The 16,452-nt window shown below is 39.3% G+C and overlaps 2 protein-coding genes across 2 annotated transcripts; one reads left to right on the top strand and one right to left on the bottom strand.

Annotated features, from left to right (window-relative positions):
* Positions 1 to 191: 191 nt before the first annotated feature.
* Positions 192 to 8,774, bottom strand: LOC146464876 (suppressor of fused homolog). The gene is made up of 10 exons (XM_085129560.1): positions 8,258 to 8,774; positions 6,823 to 6,957; positions 6,485 to 6,621; positions 5,833 to 6,005; positions 5,288 to 5,373; positions 4,788 to 4,860; positions 3,949 to 4,304; positions 3,496 to 3,634; positions 2,117 to 2,185; positions 192 to 1,172 (listed from the first exon to the last, which is right to left on the bottom strand). The coding sequence occupies exons 1-10, from the start codon at positions 8,398 to 8,400 to the stop codon at positions 1,104 to 1,106; spliced, it is 1,380 nt and encodes a 459-aa protein (XP_084985686.1). The 5' UTR covers positions 8,401 to 8,774; the 3' UTR covers positions 192 to 1,103.
* A 93-nt stretch (positions 8,775 to 8,867) lies between these two features.
* On the top strand, positions 8,868 to 15,473 carry LOC146464875 (uncharacterized). Its single transcript, XM_085129559.1, has 4 exons — positions 8,868 to 9,008; positions 11,199 to 11,323; positions 11,776 to 12,020; positions 13,025 to 15,473. Exons 1-4 carry the CDS (start codon positions 8,877 to 8,879, stop codon positions 14,980 to 14,982), a joined length of 2,460 nt encoding a protein of 819 aa, XP_084985685.1. The 5' UTR covers positions 8,868 to 8,876; the 3' UTR covers positions 14,983 to 15,473.
* The last annotated feature ends 979 nt before the right edge of the window (positions 15,474 to 16,452 follow it).

The raw sequence follows: 16,452 nt of genomic DNA, 5'->3' as shown, positions 1-16,452 counted from the left end.
TGATGATGTTGTTTTATTACAATTACTTCAAAATTAAAATTAGCTAGTTACCTGTAAACAGTTGCGGATAAGAAGGAAAATCTAAGATAAAAATTCATTGTTGTCCAAAATTATGTGTATTATGCTTAATACATAGGACCAGAGTATAAACCTTCTTCCAAAATGGCTTCCATTTTAATATTATTCAATAACACATGTGAGCTTTCAGTCAAGCCAGGGTCTGACCTTAATTTTTGCTTCATGAGAAATTGTGAACAGATTCGATAAATCTTAAAATGGTGCATAACAGATTTTCTGAAGTTAAGAACTCTCCAAGACTAGCTAGACCTGGCTAAAATGATACTGACAATGTTTAGATGGAAGCAAGTCCTGCTAATTCTCAGAAACAAGAAAAAACATTTTGCTGTGTACATACAGTGCTGACTAGTAAGCACTCAGATCCTGCCACCAATTTATTGCTACATGTCACAACTGCCAACTGATTTCTACTACAATTATTTATAATAACAATTGAACTAACTGCTAATGTTCAAATTTATTGTAAACTGGCCCACCAATGACTTAAGCATTGAGGTTAGTTTGGTTTAGCAAATTCAACTGAGTCAGTCACGTCAGTGAGTTGTAATTTTGATAGAATTCAATTTACAGGGCGTAATTCACAATAAATTAATGGATCAAAAGCAATTCCTGCAAAAACTGCAAATAACTTTTTGTTGCCAAAAAGTCAGAGAACGCTCCAAACTTGCCCACTTTTAGCAGTGCACCAATGCACCATGGCTTTTGTACGCTTCATGTGGATCCATATTTGCTTTTTGCCTAAAGGTTCAATTTCAAAGGCTTTAATTATCACATGATACAGCCATTAAAGCACAAAATTCTTCACTTCAGTTGGTTAATAGCACAAACATCCACAGTGCAAGCTAAAACTGTGCAATTTTGAGGAATTTTCCTAACTTTTGACCAAAAAAAGTGATATACGCCCAAATTGTGCAGCAAACCAACAATATTATTGGTGGTATGGATATACATCTTAAGTTTAGTTTGCAACTAACAAGAGTTTGCATTTGATTAATTAAAAAAAGTCACAGTTAGACTGTTATATTTTATTCATCTGGAAGAACCGAAATGACCATTCCATATCTTGGCCAGCGATATTCCCTGGGGAGCTTGATCTGAAAAAACAAAAAGTACTCTTCAGTTACGATCACTCATTCAGGTGTACATTGTAATGTTGTGATCTCTTAAAGAATAAATCAAAGGATGTATAAATTTGAAGATTGTGTTAAGGGAATCTGTTGCAGATGTCGTCTTTGCATCACGCCTGACAGAAGACTTATTGTACAGTCAGTTGACCCACCAGGCCAAAATTAACCGCATTTTGTTTAATATTTATAGCCATAGGGAAATATATCAAAGTGAACAGTTAATGCATTTTATGCGTGTCCATATTAATTTTTATGATGTTCTGTTTTCCAAATTATTTTCAAGATTCTTATATCGTACTAAGTTGAATTCAGTTAAATCAGTGCCATGAGACTTGCTAGTGCATACTTGTTGGAGATACTTGTCTGTGAATAAATTCATAAAGCAAAATTTTAGTGTGGGTCTAACTATCTTGGACACAAAATGGCTGGTTTTCATGCTCCTGAAAAAACTGGAACTAAAGTTGACAAAAATTCACTGATCAAAGCCATAAACCTGATTATGGGGATCATGGTAATAATTGGAATTATTCCAACATGATTTAAAGCTATAAATGTCCAAAACTGTGGAAAAGAACAAGATGGTGCAATTTTTGCATTTTGATTAATAATATTATCTTTGACCGAATTACCTGACATTTATTTATTAGTTTGTGCCACAGAATAATAATTGTGTGGCATAAACTAATATATAAATTTGACAACACTCAAATAATAATTAAAAACAATTTTGTCATAAACCTTGTTGTGTAGTTGACTTGTTTATTGTTGGTGTCAGTCATTGTGCTTCATGCATTATACTCTCCAAATATTTACTAATAGTACAGTTGTCCCTGAGGTGTCATCTGCGTCCTTTAATATTATTATAATGTGGGACTGTCTTTTACATTATTATTATTATCATGCCATATTACCTCAGTGGGTCTTGTTAAGTCATCCAGGTCTCTGTCAAGTCTTTGTAAGAAGTCATCTGTAATCAACACCTGATTGATATGACATAAAACAAACAATGAGTTATAAAGAATGACTTTGAAGCTCAACTGAGTGTTCTCAGTTTATAAACCAGTAACTTGTTGCTGCTATAGACTACAAGTTGACAAAAGCAACAGTTACAGATGTGGAGGCTTTTAGCTCCAGACATTTAAAGTGCCCCTAACCCTTCAATTTGTTTTCTTTTGGTAGATTTCCATATCTGTGAAGAACTCATTTTCAAAAACTTTTTTTAGAAATATTGAATCCTTTTTTTTTATTTTACGAGCGCTAAAAGTTGCTGAAATTTTTAAATTTTTGCGCGCTTAAAGCCCTGCTGTGCAAATTTTTGTCTCGTGGGCTCATTAGGAATGAGCCAATGAAAAGGGTCCGATATTTGACAATTTCTTAGCTGTGACATAAGAAAAGGACACCAGAAGGATTTAGAAGGAATCTTATGCATGCTGATTCCTTTCTCTACATTTCGAGAGTTGCTGCATCCAAAAAACACACATTTTTCAACCATTTTCTCTGTTTACAATTGAAGCATTACCGCGAATCTTCGGACATTTTTGCACCATGTCCTTTTCTTACGTCACGCTCCATATTTGGCCACGTGGGGGACTAATGCGAACGATAGGTGAAAATATTGACCGGACTGCCTTCACTTCTAACGCTCGTAAAAAAAAAGGATTCAATATTTCTCAAAAAATTTTTCGAAAATGACTTCTTGAAAGATATGAAAATCTACCAAAAGAAAACAAATTGAAGGGTTAGGGGCACTTTAAAAGTATGAGCCCTTGGGTCATATTCTTTCATAATATATGCTGTTTGAGGCAATATTCAAAACCCAACCCAAGGAATGTTATTGAAGATGTGGTGGGGGTGGGGGTGTCAAAAGCCAAAATTTTAAAGGAGATTAAAGTATGAAACTAATTAGTAAGTATTGGAAATTTCAGATGCAGAAGATGGGGCTTTAATCAGTAAAACCTTCCACATGGTTGGGAAAGGGGAGGGAAGGGAGCAGGGGGGAGGGGGGGGGGGCATTGAAACAATGTCCACAAATTACTTATAAAATTTACTTAAAGTGGGAATCTTTTGGACACCCTGGCACTCTAAATTTTGCTAAAAAGGTTAGGCTACGCAAGAATTACTGCTCAAAACTTAGATAAAACGAATGCCTATATATTGATCATACACCACCAAAATTCCATATACCCCTATCTAATATCTACAGTGGTTTATGAAAAAGTTAAGTACTACCACAACTGTGCAAGGAGATGCTTTATCATAAGAAATATAATACACAATAAAAATAACTTACTTGAAGCCAAGTCTCACAGGCAGCAAATTTGTGGTCATTGTCAGTTATGGAGCCTGTTACATTTGAAGTGACAAAAGTAATGGCCATATCATTGATTGAACTGTGGAATGTGAAGTGTCGGCCATGATTAAGGCGTCCCCTGTGGAGAAGGATAGACATAAACACTGAAATCATGAATGAATTTTTTTAAACTATATTTTATGCATCATGGGCATAGAATGAGATGGTCCTTGCAATGTCCTTTCCATCTCTGGGTTATTATTGATTATCAATTATTGATGCTAATTGCTGGATATTGAAACTGAGTTATGAAAACAAGCCACCCTCTGTTCGCCAAGGGGCAGAGAGGAAAGAGGATGAAGCCTATAGGTGCTATGTTCCTGAAGAGCCGTTAACACAATCTTACTTAATTAAGGATAATAGTATCTGTTATTGAAGTGTGTTAACTCTTACCTCAAAGCAAGTGGTAAGAGCATTGCGGCCTCCAAACCAAACCTAAGATGAACCCCACGCAGTGTCCTTGTGCGAGATATCTCACTGACAACACTGCTACAACCTGACTTTCTCTCTGACGATATCCCGTCGCCTGCCTCCTTTTTCGGAGTAAGTGAAGACCCTGAGTGTATGGGTGGTAGCACAGGAAAACGAGTGCCAACGTCTTTCCCTGTCAAGGCATCATGGGATGAGCCAGGTGGAAACCCAGTATGCTGGCTGATGGAATTACTGACATAATTTTCCTCCCACCAGCATTTAGCGCTAACACCACTGAGATTAGAACCTTCCCTCTTGATTCCTGTTGTGACTTTTTCCTGTTTTACAACAGCAATAGTTTTAAGTACTGGAATACTAAAAAATGCTCCACCTCTGAGTCAATACCTATATGAAAATCCTATAATAAATCAAGTCACCAACAGATAAAATTATATGGTAAAAAAAATTATTTATTCAGTCACATAACTTTTTTGTGTTTTTAGATCATGCCATGTAAGATTCCTTCAAACTGTTTTTTTCTTGAACAAGTTTCAGTAATATTGACATGTTAAAGAGAAAATCATAAATTGCCTGAAACCACAGTGCAAACTCTTATGGTAAGAAAATCAGCATGCATTATACAGTGATTGTTCAGGTCTGAGCTCTTTGGTAGGTACAGTATATGACATTTCCAGCCTCTTACACCAGTTCAATTAATTTCACCCTACATAACAAAAACTTCATGCAATGAAAATTTAGAGCTTTAATTGCCAACAATTTGCATTTAACAGTTGATCAAGCATGTCCAATGACAACTTTACCTGAAGGTCTGGATTTATTTCAAAGATTGACTCAATTCTGTCCATGTCTGTTATAAGCCATGGTCCACCAGCTCTGAAGACAAGAAAACAATCAAACAAGTGATTGACGATCGTGTTTACAGTGCAATCATCTGTAGACAGAGAACCACCTCCAGGTAACCCATGCAACCTCAAATAGCCCTTCCAGCATTAATATGTATTTACCTGAATAACATAATATTCTCTCTGCATTAATAGACTCCTGCATAGACTCTGTAAAGTCTCCCTGCTTATCACACCTTATTCTATAAACCCTATGGTTCCTCCTAAGACTTCCTCACCACTTTATCTGTAATATAATTATATTCTTTGTACTCTTATTCTGCTTAAATTTTTGTACGAGTGTGGTGGAACAAACAAACAAATACACAGCCCCTGTCGCTACTCCCTCAGCCCTGCAGCTTATACAGTTCTCAACATGAACTAATGTGGACTGTGTCAAGTATGAGCACAACACTTACGGAGGTACTTTTCGCAAGAGGTCCAACACTGCAGGGCCATTCCAGTGTTGAGCTGCCTGGAGTTCTTCAGTGCAAATTCCGACTGCCTATTGTAAATGAGAAATTTAACAAGAACTTGTCTGAGCTCATGAAAAGCAAAAAACACGACACTATCTGTCTGAACTAAACGGAAATGATTAAAATCTTATAATATTGTTTCTCTTATCCACAAATTATATATAAAATTAAAGAGCAAATAAACTTACTCCAGATGCAATTTCATATGTTCCACTGGCATGGAACATGAGTGCTTTTCTTATTCCATAAATCCTTGAACAATTTGGATTTACTCTTTAAAATTCCATAAATCATAGTCCCTGTAGTTTTTTATCTGATGACAGATGGAAGTTTTTTTAGGCTAAGAGAACATCTTTACTCCCCTTCAGTATTCCCAGGGACTTTAAAAATTATGGGGTAGAAATTAATACAGTGAAGATTTCCAGGACACATAGGGGCTGAGTTTCCAAGGGTTTAAGGTAACTCCACCTAGCCAATAATATGCCAACCTGGATGAAGCGCACTGATCCCAAGGGACTTGTAACAAGTGGTAACTGAGGATCATCCACCATCAACATGTGTCGTATGTGTGAAGGATTGCAGTTGTAGTGACCAGCAGTAGAAGGTGTCTGGTCCAATGGGAGGTGCCAGGAAACATGGTCTCCATTAAACAGTGTGTTTTCTGCCAGTGACAAGTGGTTTATTTTCAGGTAAGTCACAAGAAAATAATAAGTAAATGGAAAGTAGACAAACTTTGAACAACCAACATTACATACTAACTAGCTAACAATAATTTTTTGGATGGAAGTCTGCTATGAGCTACTCACAATGATTATTGTCATGGGTAGGATAGAAAATATCAACTTCTGCAGAGAACTGAGATTAGATGTGATTCAGAGGCAGTCAATTCAGTATAGGGGAACCAGCATTACACTTATGCCCAAATAGGCCATCAAAAAGCCGTGAATATTGAGTACCCCTCTCTTAGCACTCTAACATGCACTGAACCTCATTGTAAAAGTGGGGCTTATTGCAAAACTTTTACTTTTGTTTGTACTTTCCATAATAAAAACCATACAATCAGCCTCACTTTCATAATGAGGTTCAAAGCAACTTGGAAATGACTTTTCATTGAAGCAAAGCCAAGGTAGATGTACACACCTGTTTGGAAAACATAACGGGCAAGAGACTGCAGTAATTCTGCTGGCCAGCTAGGGGGTGATGATTCACCGGCTTGCTTTTTCAGTCGAAATGTGAGTTCAAACCCAAATCCACTGGGACTGTCTCGCCTGGTGACCCTGTGCAACATTAATGAAGAATCAACTAACTAACTAGCAATAATGTTCAGAGAAAAAGAATTTGCATATTCAGACTGGCAAACCAAAACTGATAAGAAACATATGGCAGAGGCTTAACTTTAAATTAAGGTAAAAAAATACATGTACATCACATGAGGTGTCTTAATAAGTCCTACATGTAATTATAAAATGACTCCTTACTCATGGACACGCCCATCACCATGTAAATCTGACAATCCTGATGAGATGTAGTGCCAGTGAGATGGGATGCCATCCATTGGACTTCCTGGATTATTGAACATACTGATAAAATCCAGTGGATCAGGACCACCAAGCCTGTAAGAAAAAGTTTCCTGCATGTAAAAACTCTTATTCTATAAAGACAACTATCTTAATGTAGGGTTCGTACTCTTTTGAGCTTTTGAAATTCCATGACTTTCCGTGACCTTTTCCATGACTTCTCCAAGTTTTCCACGACCTAAATTTGACCGTCTTCTTGGCAATCATCTTTCATTTTGGGTCTGTTTTTACTATTTTCTCCGCAAAAAAAAAAGAATTTATTTTGTACTTTTTCATGAACATCATTTTCCATGACTTTCCATGACCCACACCTAAATTCCATGACTTTCCAGGTTTTCCATGACCTGTATGAACCCTGTAATGGCACAATCCTGAACAATATTTATTGGCCCATTAGAAAACACCTTGTGCGCTATATTGTACACCATACAAAACAGTACCACAGGAAAGTGCTGCTCAGTGACTTTCAAAGGTCACACAACAAAACTCAGCTGATCATTTGGCCACTTGTTGTAGGGCACTTTGTTGTCCCCTCTGCATTGCCTCATTTCCGATGTTTGTACACCCTCTTATGCCTTCATAGCGAAAGCATGACCCATCAGTATTTCTTCAGAAAATCAATCCAATGTCCTAACTTGAACATACAAAGTGCATCATCAAAAGTGGGTACATCACAGTCTTACAGTTTGGCCACCTAATGTTAGCCTGTAAATACAGCTACCTCTCACCTCTGAGGAGTGCCCGAGGGAGGGGGTGGTAGAGATGAGAGGCAGCTGTGTTCACAGGCTGGCCTAGCTTACACGTTTGCCATGTAGGATTTAGGTCCCACAAACTGCTAACAGCTCTACAACAAATCACTGGCAAGAAAAACGCATTTTTGTTCATTTAGTCGATTTTGTCCAGTTTCTGCCCATTGCAAATTTTTGCTGGCGGTGACTTTGAAGATATTCTCTTCTTGAACAAAATTTGTCAACACATGACAAACCATCCGCATTTGTTTTAAGCATTGGTGACAACAACAAACAAACAGGGAGAGCAAAAGCTGACAACTTGCACTTTTATACTGCTGTGAGCTTGTTATTCAATCCCCTGTTCAGTGACTTCATTCAAATTATTAATTACTTGACAAAAGAGAAAACAATCGCCAAAGTACGCAATCGAGGTAGCCATTAGTAAGTAAGCAGCGAGTTTGACTTATTTGACAAATTGCTGTTGTTCAAGCTAATTGACGGATCAGACATCATGAAATGAGATCTCACTCACGAGGCAGACAATCTTTCATGATCCCAAATTTCTTGACAACTGATCAAGTTATATAAACACAATATGCACTCACCAGTATTTCACCAATGCAGTCACTTGTAAAGGATTCGGTTGGTCAGGGTATATTTGTCTCAAAGTGGAGTAAATTGCTTCCAATCCGCGAGGTGTTGGGACGGATGGCGCGGGCATTGGCATTCCACAATATCCTGCAGACATGATCGCTTCTCGAATCAACTCTTTTGGCTCACGTCACGTAAAATGTAACAGCTTATCTGATTGCCACTTCAATAGGGAAACAAAATCGACCTCTGGCCCTCAAATTTTCATTCCCCACGGTTCAATCACACAGGTATAAGAAAGTCGTTTAATATTTGAAGTCAAAACTGGCGTGATGACAACATATAAAACGTCGATTCGTGAACTGAAATCAGCATTCGACAAACGATGGCTGTGAAGATTCTCAACAAGCGCTTGATTCACCAAAATCAACAGAAAGAAGACGCATAAACGTCATTATTCATAAAGGATCCATAAGAATTTTTTCGACCACGAACTGTGAAGTGGTCGCACACACCAGGCGCACAAACTTGGCAATCATGAATATTTCTAGCGACCCATTTTGAAAGAGACTGGGTCGAGATCTGTTTAACAAGAAGGGAATTCTGGGATATTCCTTCCTCGCCAGTTTCAAGATGGCGGCCGAACCACCAGCAAAACTTGATTACAAATCGAGGCGTTTAGTGAGTCAGATTGTCGAACATGTGAAGTCACAGGGAATCTTTGACCAATTTAGACGTGACTGCATTGAAGAACTTGAACAAAAGGTTGGTTTCAAAGTCAAATCCGTATTAATTTGGCTTGATTTTTATAAGGATATAAGAGGCCCTGCCAGGGTAAATTCCGACAATCGACATGGCCCAAAAAGTAGCGACAGCGCATGAAATAAATTTGCGACAAAAGACAACTTTTCTCGACAAAACTCCGACAGTGACAATAAGGCCGAGAATTAACGACAAAGAACGGTGATTTCATATGTTTTTGCGCTAATTTTAGTGTGATGTAAAGGCCAAAAAGGGAAAAGTTTGACCAATAAAAATAAAGACAGTGAAAAATCGAGCAAGGACGATCCAGAGGATGGCGTGACTCGCGAGTGGCGGAAGCCTTCGTCCATATACTTTTCCCGTTGATTTGCATTATTAGCAGACCTTTTCACAAGGTAAGCGTGTGTGGGTCTGAGGTGATAAAGAAACTGGGCTCGCGATCTATTTTCCGCATCACGCACCGTTTTTCCTAACCTTAAATTCCGACAAGGACAAACTATTTTCATTAAATTTCCGACAGCGACATGAAGCACTGACAAAACACCGACACGGGACATTTTAAAATTCAGACAAGCGACACGGGAGCCCCCCCTGGCAGGGCCTCATATAAGCCTTTCATGTTTTATGTTTTTCTGGTCAAATCTGTGTTGAAACTGAAACTAAGCACCTTTTCTGGTGGACGAAATGCTCCTAAAAAACCAAGAGGAACACATCATACTAGTATTGGACTACTGGTGCTTCAAGCAATTATTCTCAAAGCTGCGCCATCAGAATAATCAATCTGGTATGATACAAACATAGCCAGCTGACCGGGTTTTTTTTTTTTTTTTTAAGAAAATATAACTCCATGGATAATTCCATGGATGTGGGTATATCTTTGGTAAAGTGTTGCATAATATATAATAACAATAGAAACCATTGCTACCCTTTGTGAATACAAATAGAGAAGGTTATGCGCCGATCAAATCGAAACTTCAACATCCCCCCCCCCCCCACCCTGGGCCGGGCATTTGACTATTTTCTGTGCCCGGGAGTGGAGAATTTGACGGGTAAGGCCTTTCGGGGGGTGGGGAATTTGACCTTGCCTGGGTGGGGTGGGGAAAATTGAACTGGAAGTGTCAGGTTTCAAATCATTTTTTTTTTTTGGGGGGGGGGGGGGGGCGCCAAAGTCGCTAACAGCTATAAACACGTGTTTGGACGAGATGGAAGAGAAAAGGAAGAGATACAGCATTACAATGAAAGCTTACCAAAAAAGGTCTTCAAAAGTGAGAGTGCTTAAATATTAATTATTTTTATAGATGGTATATAAACGATGTAGATTTTTTATACAAGGAGTCAAGCTGCGGCTTTGTCCCGCAATGAGTATAGTGAAAGAAATAAACACTGTCGAATGAAAAACCGCTTTGGCTGAAATTGCAGAATATCCTGCCACTCGAACAACATTCTACGTAGCCGGCTAACTAATTAATATGTATTTCTAGTTCTTTAAACGATGTAGTTTTTTATGCAATGAGTCAAGCTGCGCCTTTTTCCCGCATTTGTGTCTGCAGAGGTTTCTAGAATAGCCATAAAACAGCAGTGAACAGTTGAAGAAAAAAAAATATTGTCGAATGAAAAACCGCCGCTTTGGTATAACTGCAGAATACCCTGCCACTCGAACAGTCTACGTAGCCGGCTAACTCATTTTAAATATGTTATTATGTATTTCTCGTTAAACAACCTTTGCCTTGTTTCGGAGTTAGAGCAGCCTACACTTGCTGATTGACATTGTCTGACTTAATAAATTCAATTTCCAATCATGAGTTTCAATGTTAAAGATTTGGTTTTTGTAGTAACTCATGACAGGAGCCGACAACGATTGTTCTTTAGGATGGGCATTTGACAGACAAATTTGACGATAAGGTAGGGCATTTGAACACCATTTTGGCCCTAGGGGGCGGGAATTTGAACAATCCAATCTTCAAAAGTTCAAATGCCCGGGGTTTGCCCCGGGGGGGGGGGGGGATGTTGAAGTTTCGAGTTGATCGGCGCATTAACCAATGTCATGGTTGCACGAAAAACATACATGTACAGGCAATCATAATCACTGCAAATTATGAGTGAAGACCAGGGCTGTATGCCTCCAGCCTTTCAAGTGGTGAACCCTACAGATTATATTCAAACATAGTTTTGATGTTTGATTGTTATAAACAGGAATCTTATCGGCAATTGAAGCAGAGGGTGGAGAGCCATGTGGCAACATTCCTATCAAAACAGACATGGTCTGATGTTCTGCCAAAAAACCAAGTCAGGGACAGCCTGCGAAAACACATAAACCAGTAAGTGATTAAGTGACACTATGTTTGCTTAAAGATGTTAACAGAAAGGGTATTTTGGTGTTTCAAACATATATAAATATGATCACATGAGCTGAGTAAGGCATTTTTGGCTCCAGCAGTGCATCCCAAGTTCCCTCATCTAACATTTGGACGGACTGGACAAGAACTTTCAGATGCTAAATGGATGAATACCCAAAATGCTTTGGTCACATAGGGAAATGTCTACTCTTCATAGATTGTAAATATAGGTGATGATCCCCATCATCATCGTCATCATCATCATCACGGCAACATGGTGTCAAGACACCAACAATGCAAAACATAGTGATCCCACTGAATAAAATTAATTCAGTATTAGCATTAGGACTCTGTCAAATGAAGCAGTTGCTTAACTGGGGAGGTTCAACTGTAATTTAGTAGCAGATTTTAATGATCTGATTTTCTCTTTACAGATCAGAGGTGTTGGATCGGGGTGTTAAGCAACTTATTTCACAAGCTCTTGAAAGCAAGGCCAAGGCATTCCAGACTCGCATTGAGGGAGTTGTGCAGAACTACATTTATATGCAGAAGCACCCTCAGAGACAAGATAAACAGCCTCGGAAACACAAGATGGTGGACAACAAAGAGGAGACCAAGCCGTCAACATCTGACGTCATATCCGACATCAGTCAGCTTATTCCAGTACCAAGTTCGTCAGGTACATGCAGCAAACAACAAAAAGTACAGTGTAACCAAAGTGCATTTCAATGCAAAATCACAATGGTTATAACTGTTTCACCATGACTCTGTTCACGGTGGTCCAATACATAGTCCCTGCCCTAGCTTGACCAAGAGTTGCAAAGCAAATACTAAAATATGTGGAATTGGTCACTTTAAACTGAAAATCAAGGCCAATTATTACTTCCCGACATCTTTGATTTTAAATTTTATCCATAAACTCACTCAGACATTAGAACCACTTTCTAAAGCAGAGGAATGTACTGCTGAGTAACTTTGATCTGAATGGTCACACTTTTTACTGTGTGAGATACATGTATCATTAATGACCTGATAGCAGCTGTCATATGCACCCTTACTAAAATGATTTCTAACCTCAAACCTTAGTTGTAAGGTGCCTTTGAACATTTTCATTTAAGATAACATGTACTTAGTGACTGAGTGGAAGGATTTAAGGAAAAATATTTGGCTTCAGGTCATGGTGCACAGACCAAGAGCCAGATATTTTCCTGTCTGCTGTGACCTAACTTGATCCAGATATTTCCTGTCTGCTGTGACCTTACTCGGTTAATAAGTTGGAAACTTATTAAAAACATCTTGGTTATAGTGTCTGCATTAAGTAATAGATGACATGTTTGTGGCCCAACTGTCTTGTGTCAACATGCCCACCATGACACATGTCAGCTTGTGAATAACATGTACAGTGGAACCCCGCCTTACGACCACCTCGTTAATGGGACCACCTCGTTATTACGACCACTTTTTTGTGTCCCAAATGAATTGAAAGTCCAGTCATTTTCTTAGTATTACAACCTCGTTAATCCGACCACCCCGTTATTACGACCGCATTTTCTCGGCCTGAAGGTGGTCGTATTAACGGGGTTCCGCTGTAGTGTTAATCAGCGCGTCACTGTTGTGTGGTATGATAATACACTATATAAATTGAATAAGCATTACAAGAACCATTTCTCTGTCATTATTTAGGTGCAAAGATATCTGAGAGCTTTGGTGCTGATAAAGGGAAGTCGGGGACTCAGGAAAGCTCAAAGGTTGGTACTGTATCAGCAAAGGCTGCTCAGCAAATAAAGAAATCCCACTCAACACAAGGTAAAACAGGTGTTGGAGGAAAAGGAGAGGAGACGAAAACAGGCAGCCCGAGTCTCCGTGAAAAGGAACAGGGAGAGGACAGTAACAGAGCTAAGGACGGAAAAATAAAAACATCTAGAGTAAAAGCCGAAAGTCTAAGTCGAGACGATCACAGTCAACTTTCCCCCAAACCAGACGAGAGTCTTTTCAAAATGAAAGATGAAAAGACGAAGATATCCAAAGTGAAAGTGGAAAAAAGTTATGTGGGTGGAGGCCATTCTGCTTTGGTAGCAGGGCACAGCAGCAGTTTGAATTCACAAGATGAAAAGATCAGCAGCTGTAAAGGAACTCATGAAATTTTTGCTCAAAGCCAATGTTCTCCAGCTGGTGAATCTGGCGTTTCCCAAGGTGAGGTCGTGAAGCTGTCGCAAGTGAAGGTTGAGAAAGCAAACGACAACGGCAGTAATGTTGGTTCTTTCTTGGAGTGTAAAGTGAAAGTAAAGGTAAAAGAGGAAAGAAGCAAGGCATTTGGAGGAAAAATGCAAAGTGAGAACAGTGAGAGTGCGACTGTTCAATTTCAGCAGCAGGAGGAGGTGGTTGAAACCGAGTTAAAACCTCCAGGTGACTCTGAAAAGGAACATAGCAAAAAGCTGCCCGAAGAAGGAACCTCAAAAATTGGCGCTGGAGTTCAAAGAAATGAGAACTCTATGAGAACTTTGTTTGAAGTGAAGAGTGGCAAAGATGATGAGTGGTATGATGTTGGTGTCTCGCATACTGACAGTGAAAGCAAAGTAAACGAATTACAAAGCATTGAGCAGTGGCTGGCAACCCACAAGCTAACGGAAACTGTGGGGAGGCTGGAGAGGAAGGTGGAAAACAAACAAGAAGGAAACAAGGGCTTAGAACCGGAAAGTAGTGCAAGGATGATAAGTGCTACGGCTTCAGATCTGACCAGCGCAAAGGGCATTGAAATTCCAGCTACTAAATATGTTGAAGAGTTGACAACAGACAATAAAGAGCGAGCAGCTGAGATAATCTGTGGGATGGATGAGTCGCAGAAGCAGATAGCGTCTGATGAAAACAGTTTTCTATCCATACACAAGGATGTTGAAGTTAAGGCTGAGTCAGTTTCTGAAAAGACCAGCCTAGAGGCCTCTTTCTTGTCAAGAGAATATGTTGGCGAGGCGTCCTCAGTTGGTGAATATTCAGATGGAGAGTCAGACATCTCCGAGGTATCATCAGTTCACACTAGTGACCTGTCATCATTTGACGAGGAGATCAGTTCTTCAAGCGAGTCGTATGAACAGGGTGAGAATGAGAGGGCTCATGAAACAGAGTCAAGCAAACGTGATAAAAACGAAGATCAAGAAATGTCTAGTGCACAGCTGCAAAGTGAACAGGAGTTTGATGCCGCGGCACCCAGACGGCGCTCCACAAGGATAAGCTCGCGGAGGAGCACTAAAGAAGGTGAAAGTGAAGCTTCAGAAGGTGAAGGAAGTTACATCCGGACAGATTCTACTCGCAAACGAAGAAATGGCGAGAAAAGGGAAAGAAAACCACGGCGTGAGACTGCAAAAGGGCAGAGAGAATCTGGTAGAGAGAGGCGAGGAAGGGGACGCCCTCGTAAAGATGACAGGCGTGGTTCGGACCATTCGAGTAGTCAGATGAGGCGTTCGAGAACACATGATCGAGACGGCAACAGGAGAACAGGAGAGAGAACTGAAAGTGACTCAAGAGAGGACAGAACAAAACGATCGCAAAGAACCATCAAACGAACACGCTGTTACTCGCCGAGTAGTGAAGGGACAAGAGAGGTGTTCTTGCCTCGGAAACGGAGCCGTGATGATCCCAGTTAGGCTATAATGACCTTTTTGTGATCTGCTTTGTTTTGTTGCCTATAACTGAAGATGTTAGTCGGAAAATATACCTGAGTTTGTTTTGGAAGATGATTGGTGCTTAATTTACATTGAAGTTTATAGTTCAATAAATGCATGTTCAGCTGTAAACAATTTTGCAATTGATTAAAAAAGTTCTAGTACTGGAGTTAGGTCTAGACGAAAGCGAGATGACTATCAGAGAGGAACTAGGGTCACATCAGTGGAAAAACAAGAGTGTGGTGGAACGAATGGTCACTATTTTTCAGCTTTGATTCAAGCACAAAAGCAAAGGGAAGAGCAAACTCAAAAGTCATACAAAAGCTGAAAATTCAAGCACAAGGCACAAAATGTCTTATTCCTTGTGTTTTCGTTTCTCAGTGTTTGAATGGTGTCTTGTGTTTATGCTTTACCTGCGGGCCAGTCTCTCTTTTTTGCTAAATTTTTGACTCTTGAATAAACTTGAAGCTTTATTACCAAGCATTTAAGGTTCACTGCTACTGTGGGTTCATCTTTGTTTAAAAATTGCCACTACTAAACAAAAAAAAAGTGACAATTTGAAAAGCCGAAAACATATTTGCATAAATGGAAGTCTCAAAAAATGGGCCAGTTTTGTTCCCAACGGCTATTTAATGCACGAAAATTATTAAAGGTATTTGGTTACGGATGGCGGTAAGGACGGTAATGAATACCAACTCGAAAAAGTCTTGCCGACGTTTGCAAGTTCTTCCCTTTTGTCTGATGAAATTAGAAAAAAACTGATTTCCTGCTCATACTTCTTTTTAAAATTCACTTAATGGTTTGTTCCTCTTGGTGCAATTTATGAACATGTAGTGTACGTAGATATAAATTTAGTTATTTTTGTATTGATCAAATACCCATGAGATTGCCCTTTAACTAATAGTATGCCACCTAAAACATACCTTTTAAGAAAACGAAATTTGCAAGAAGAACGAGCGCCTGATCGCGTTTCTACTTAGATCACCACCACACGTTACACTGTACGTGATTAGTAAAAAATCTACCAGAGACTCCGAAAATTAGTTGTGAAGCGGTGAACCATGGCGGATTCTCTTAGAAAAGGCCACTTACTCTAAAGTAAGTGTTGAGAGCGGAGCTGTCAGTCGGAGATCTTGTTATCGAGCCCAAGCAAGAAATTGTCCATGAAACTTTATCCCAACTTATGCCTTGCACTTTACATCATCAACTTTAGTTAGAGAAATTGTCTAACATGGTCAGAAATAGTTCTTCTCTGAGCTGGTTCAGTCACTTTGCTCAAGAAGCTTCTTCACCTTCTTAGCTCTATCTCAGTCTTGGCTATCAAGAAAGAGACTACTAACAGTCTCAATGGACTAATACAACATGTGCGGCTGTTTATTGTATGCAGTCAATAGGCAGGTTGCCCGTCTATAATATTCATATCTCAGGGAAGGCTCCATGATACCAGGCTCA

Source organism: Pavona decussata, unplaced genomic scaffold (assembly GCF_977016875.1).
Source record: "Pavona decussata unplaced genomic scaffold, jaPavDecu1.1 SCAFFOLD_161, whole genome shotgun sequence".
NCBI lineage: Eukaryota > Metazoa > Cnidaria > Anthozoa > Scleractinia > Agariciidae > Pavona > Pavona decussata.
The sequence above is the reverse complement of the archived record's forward strand: the minus strand, read 5'-3'. Positions and strand labels throughout refer to the sequence as shown.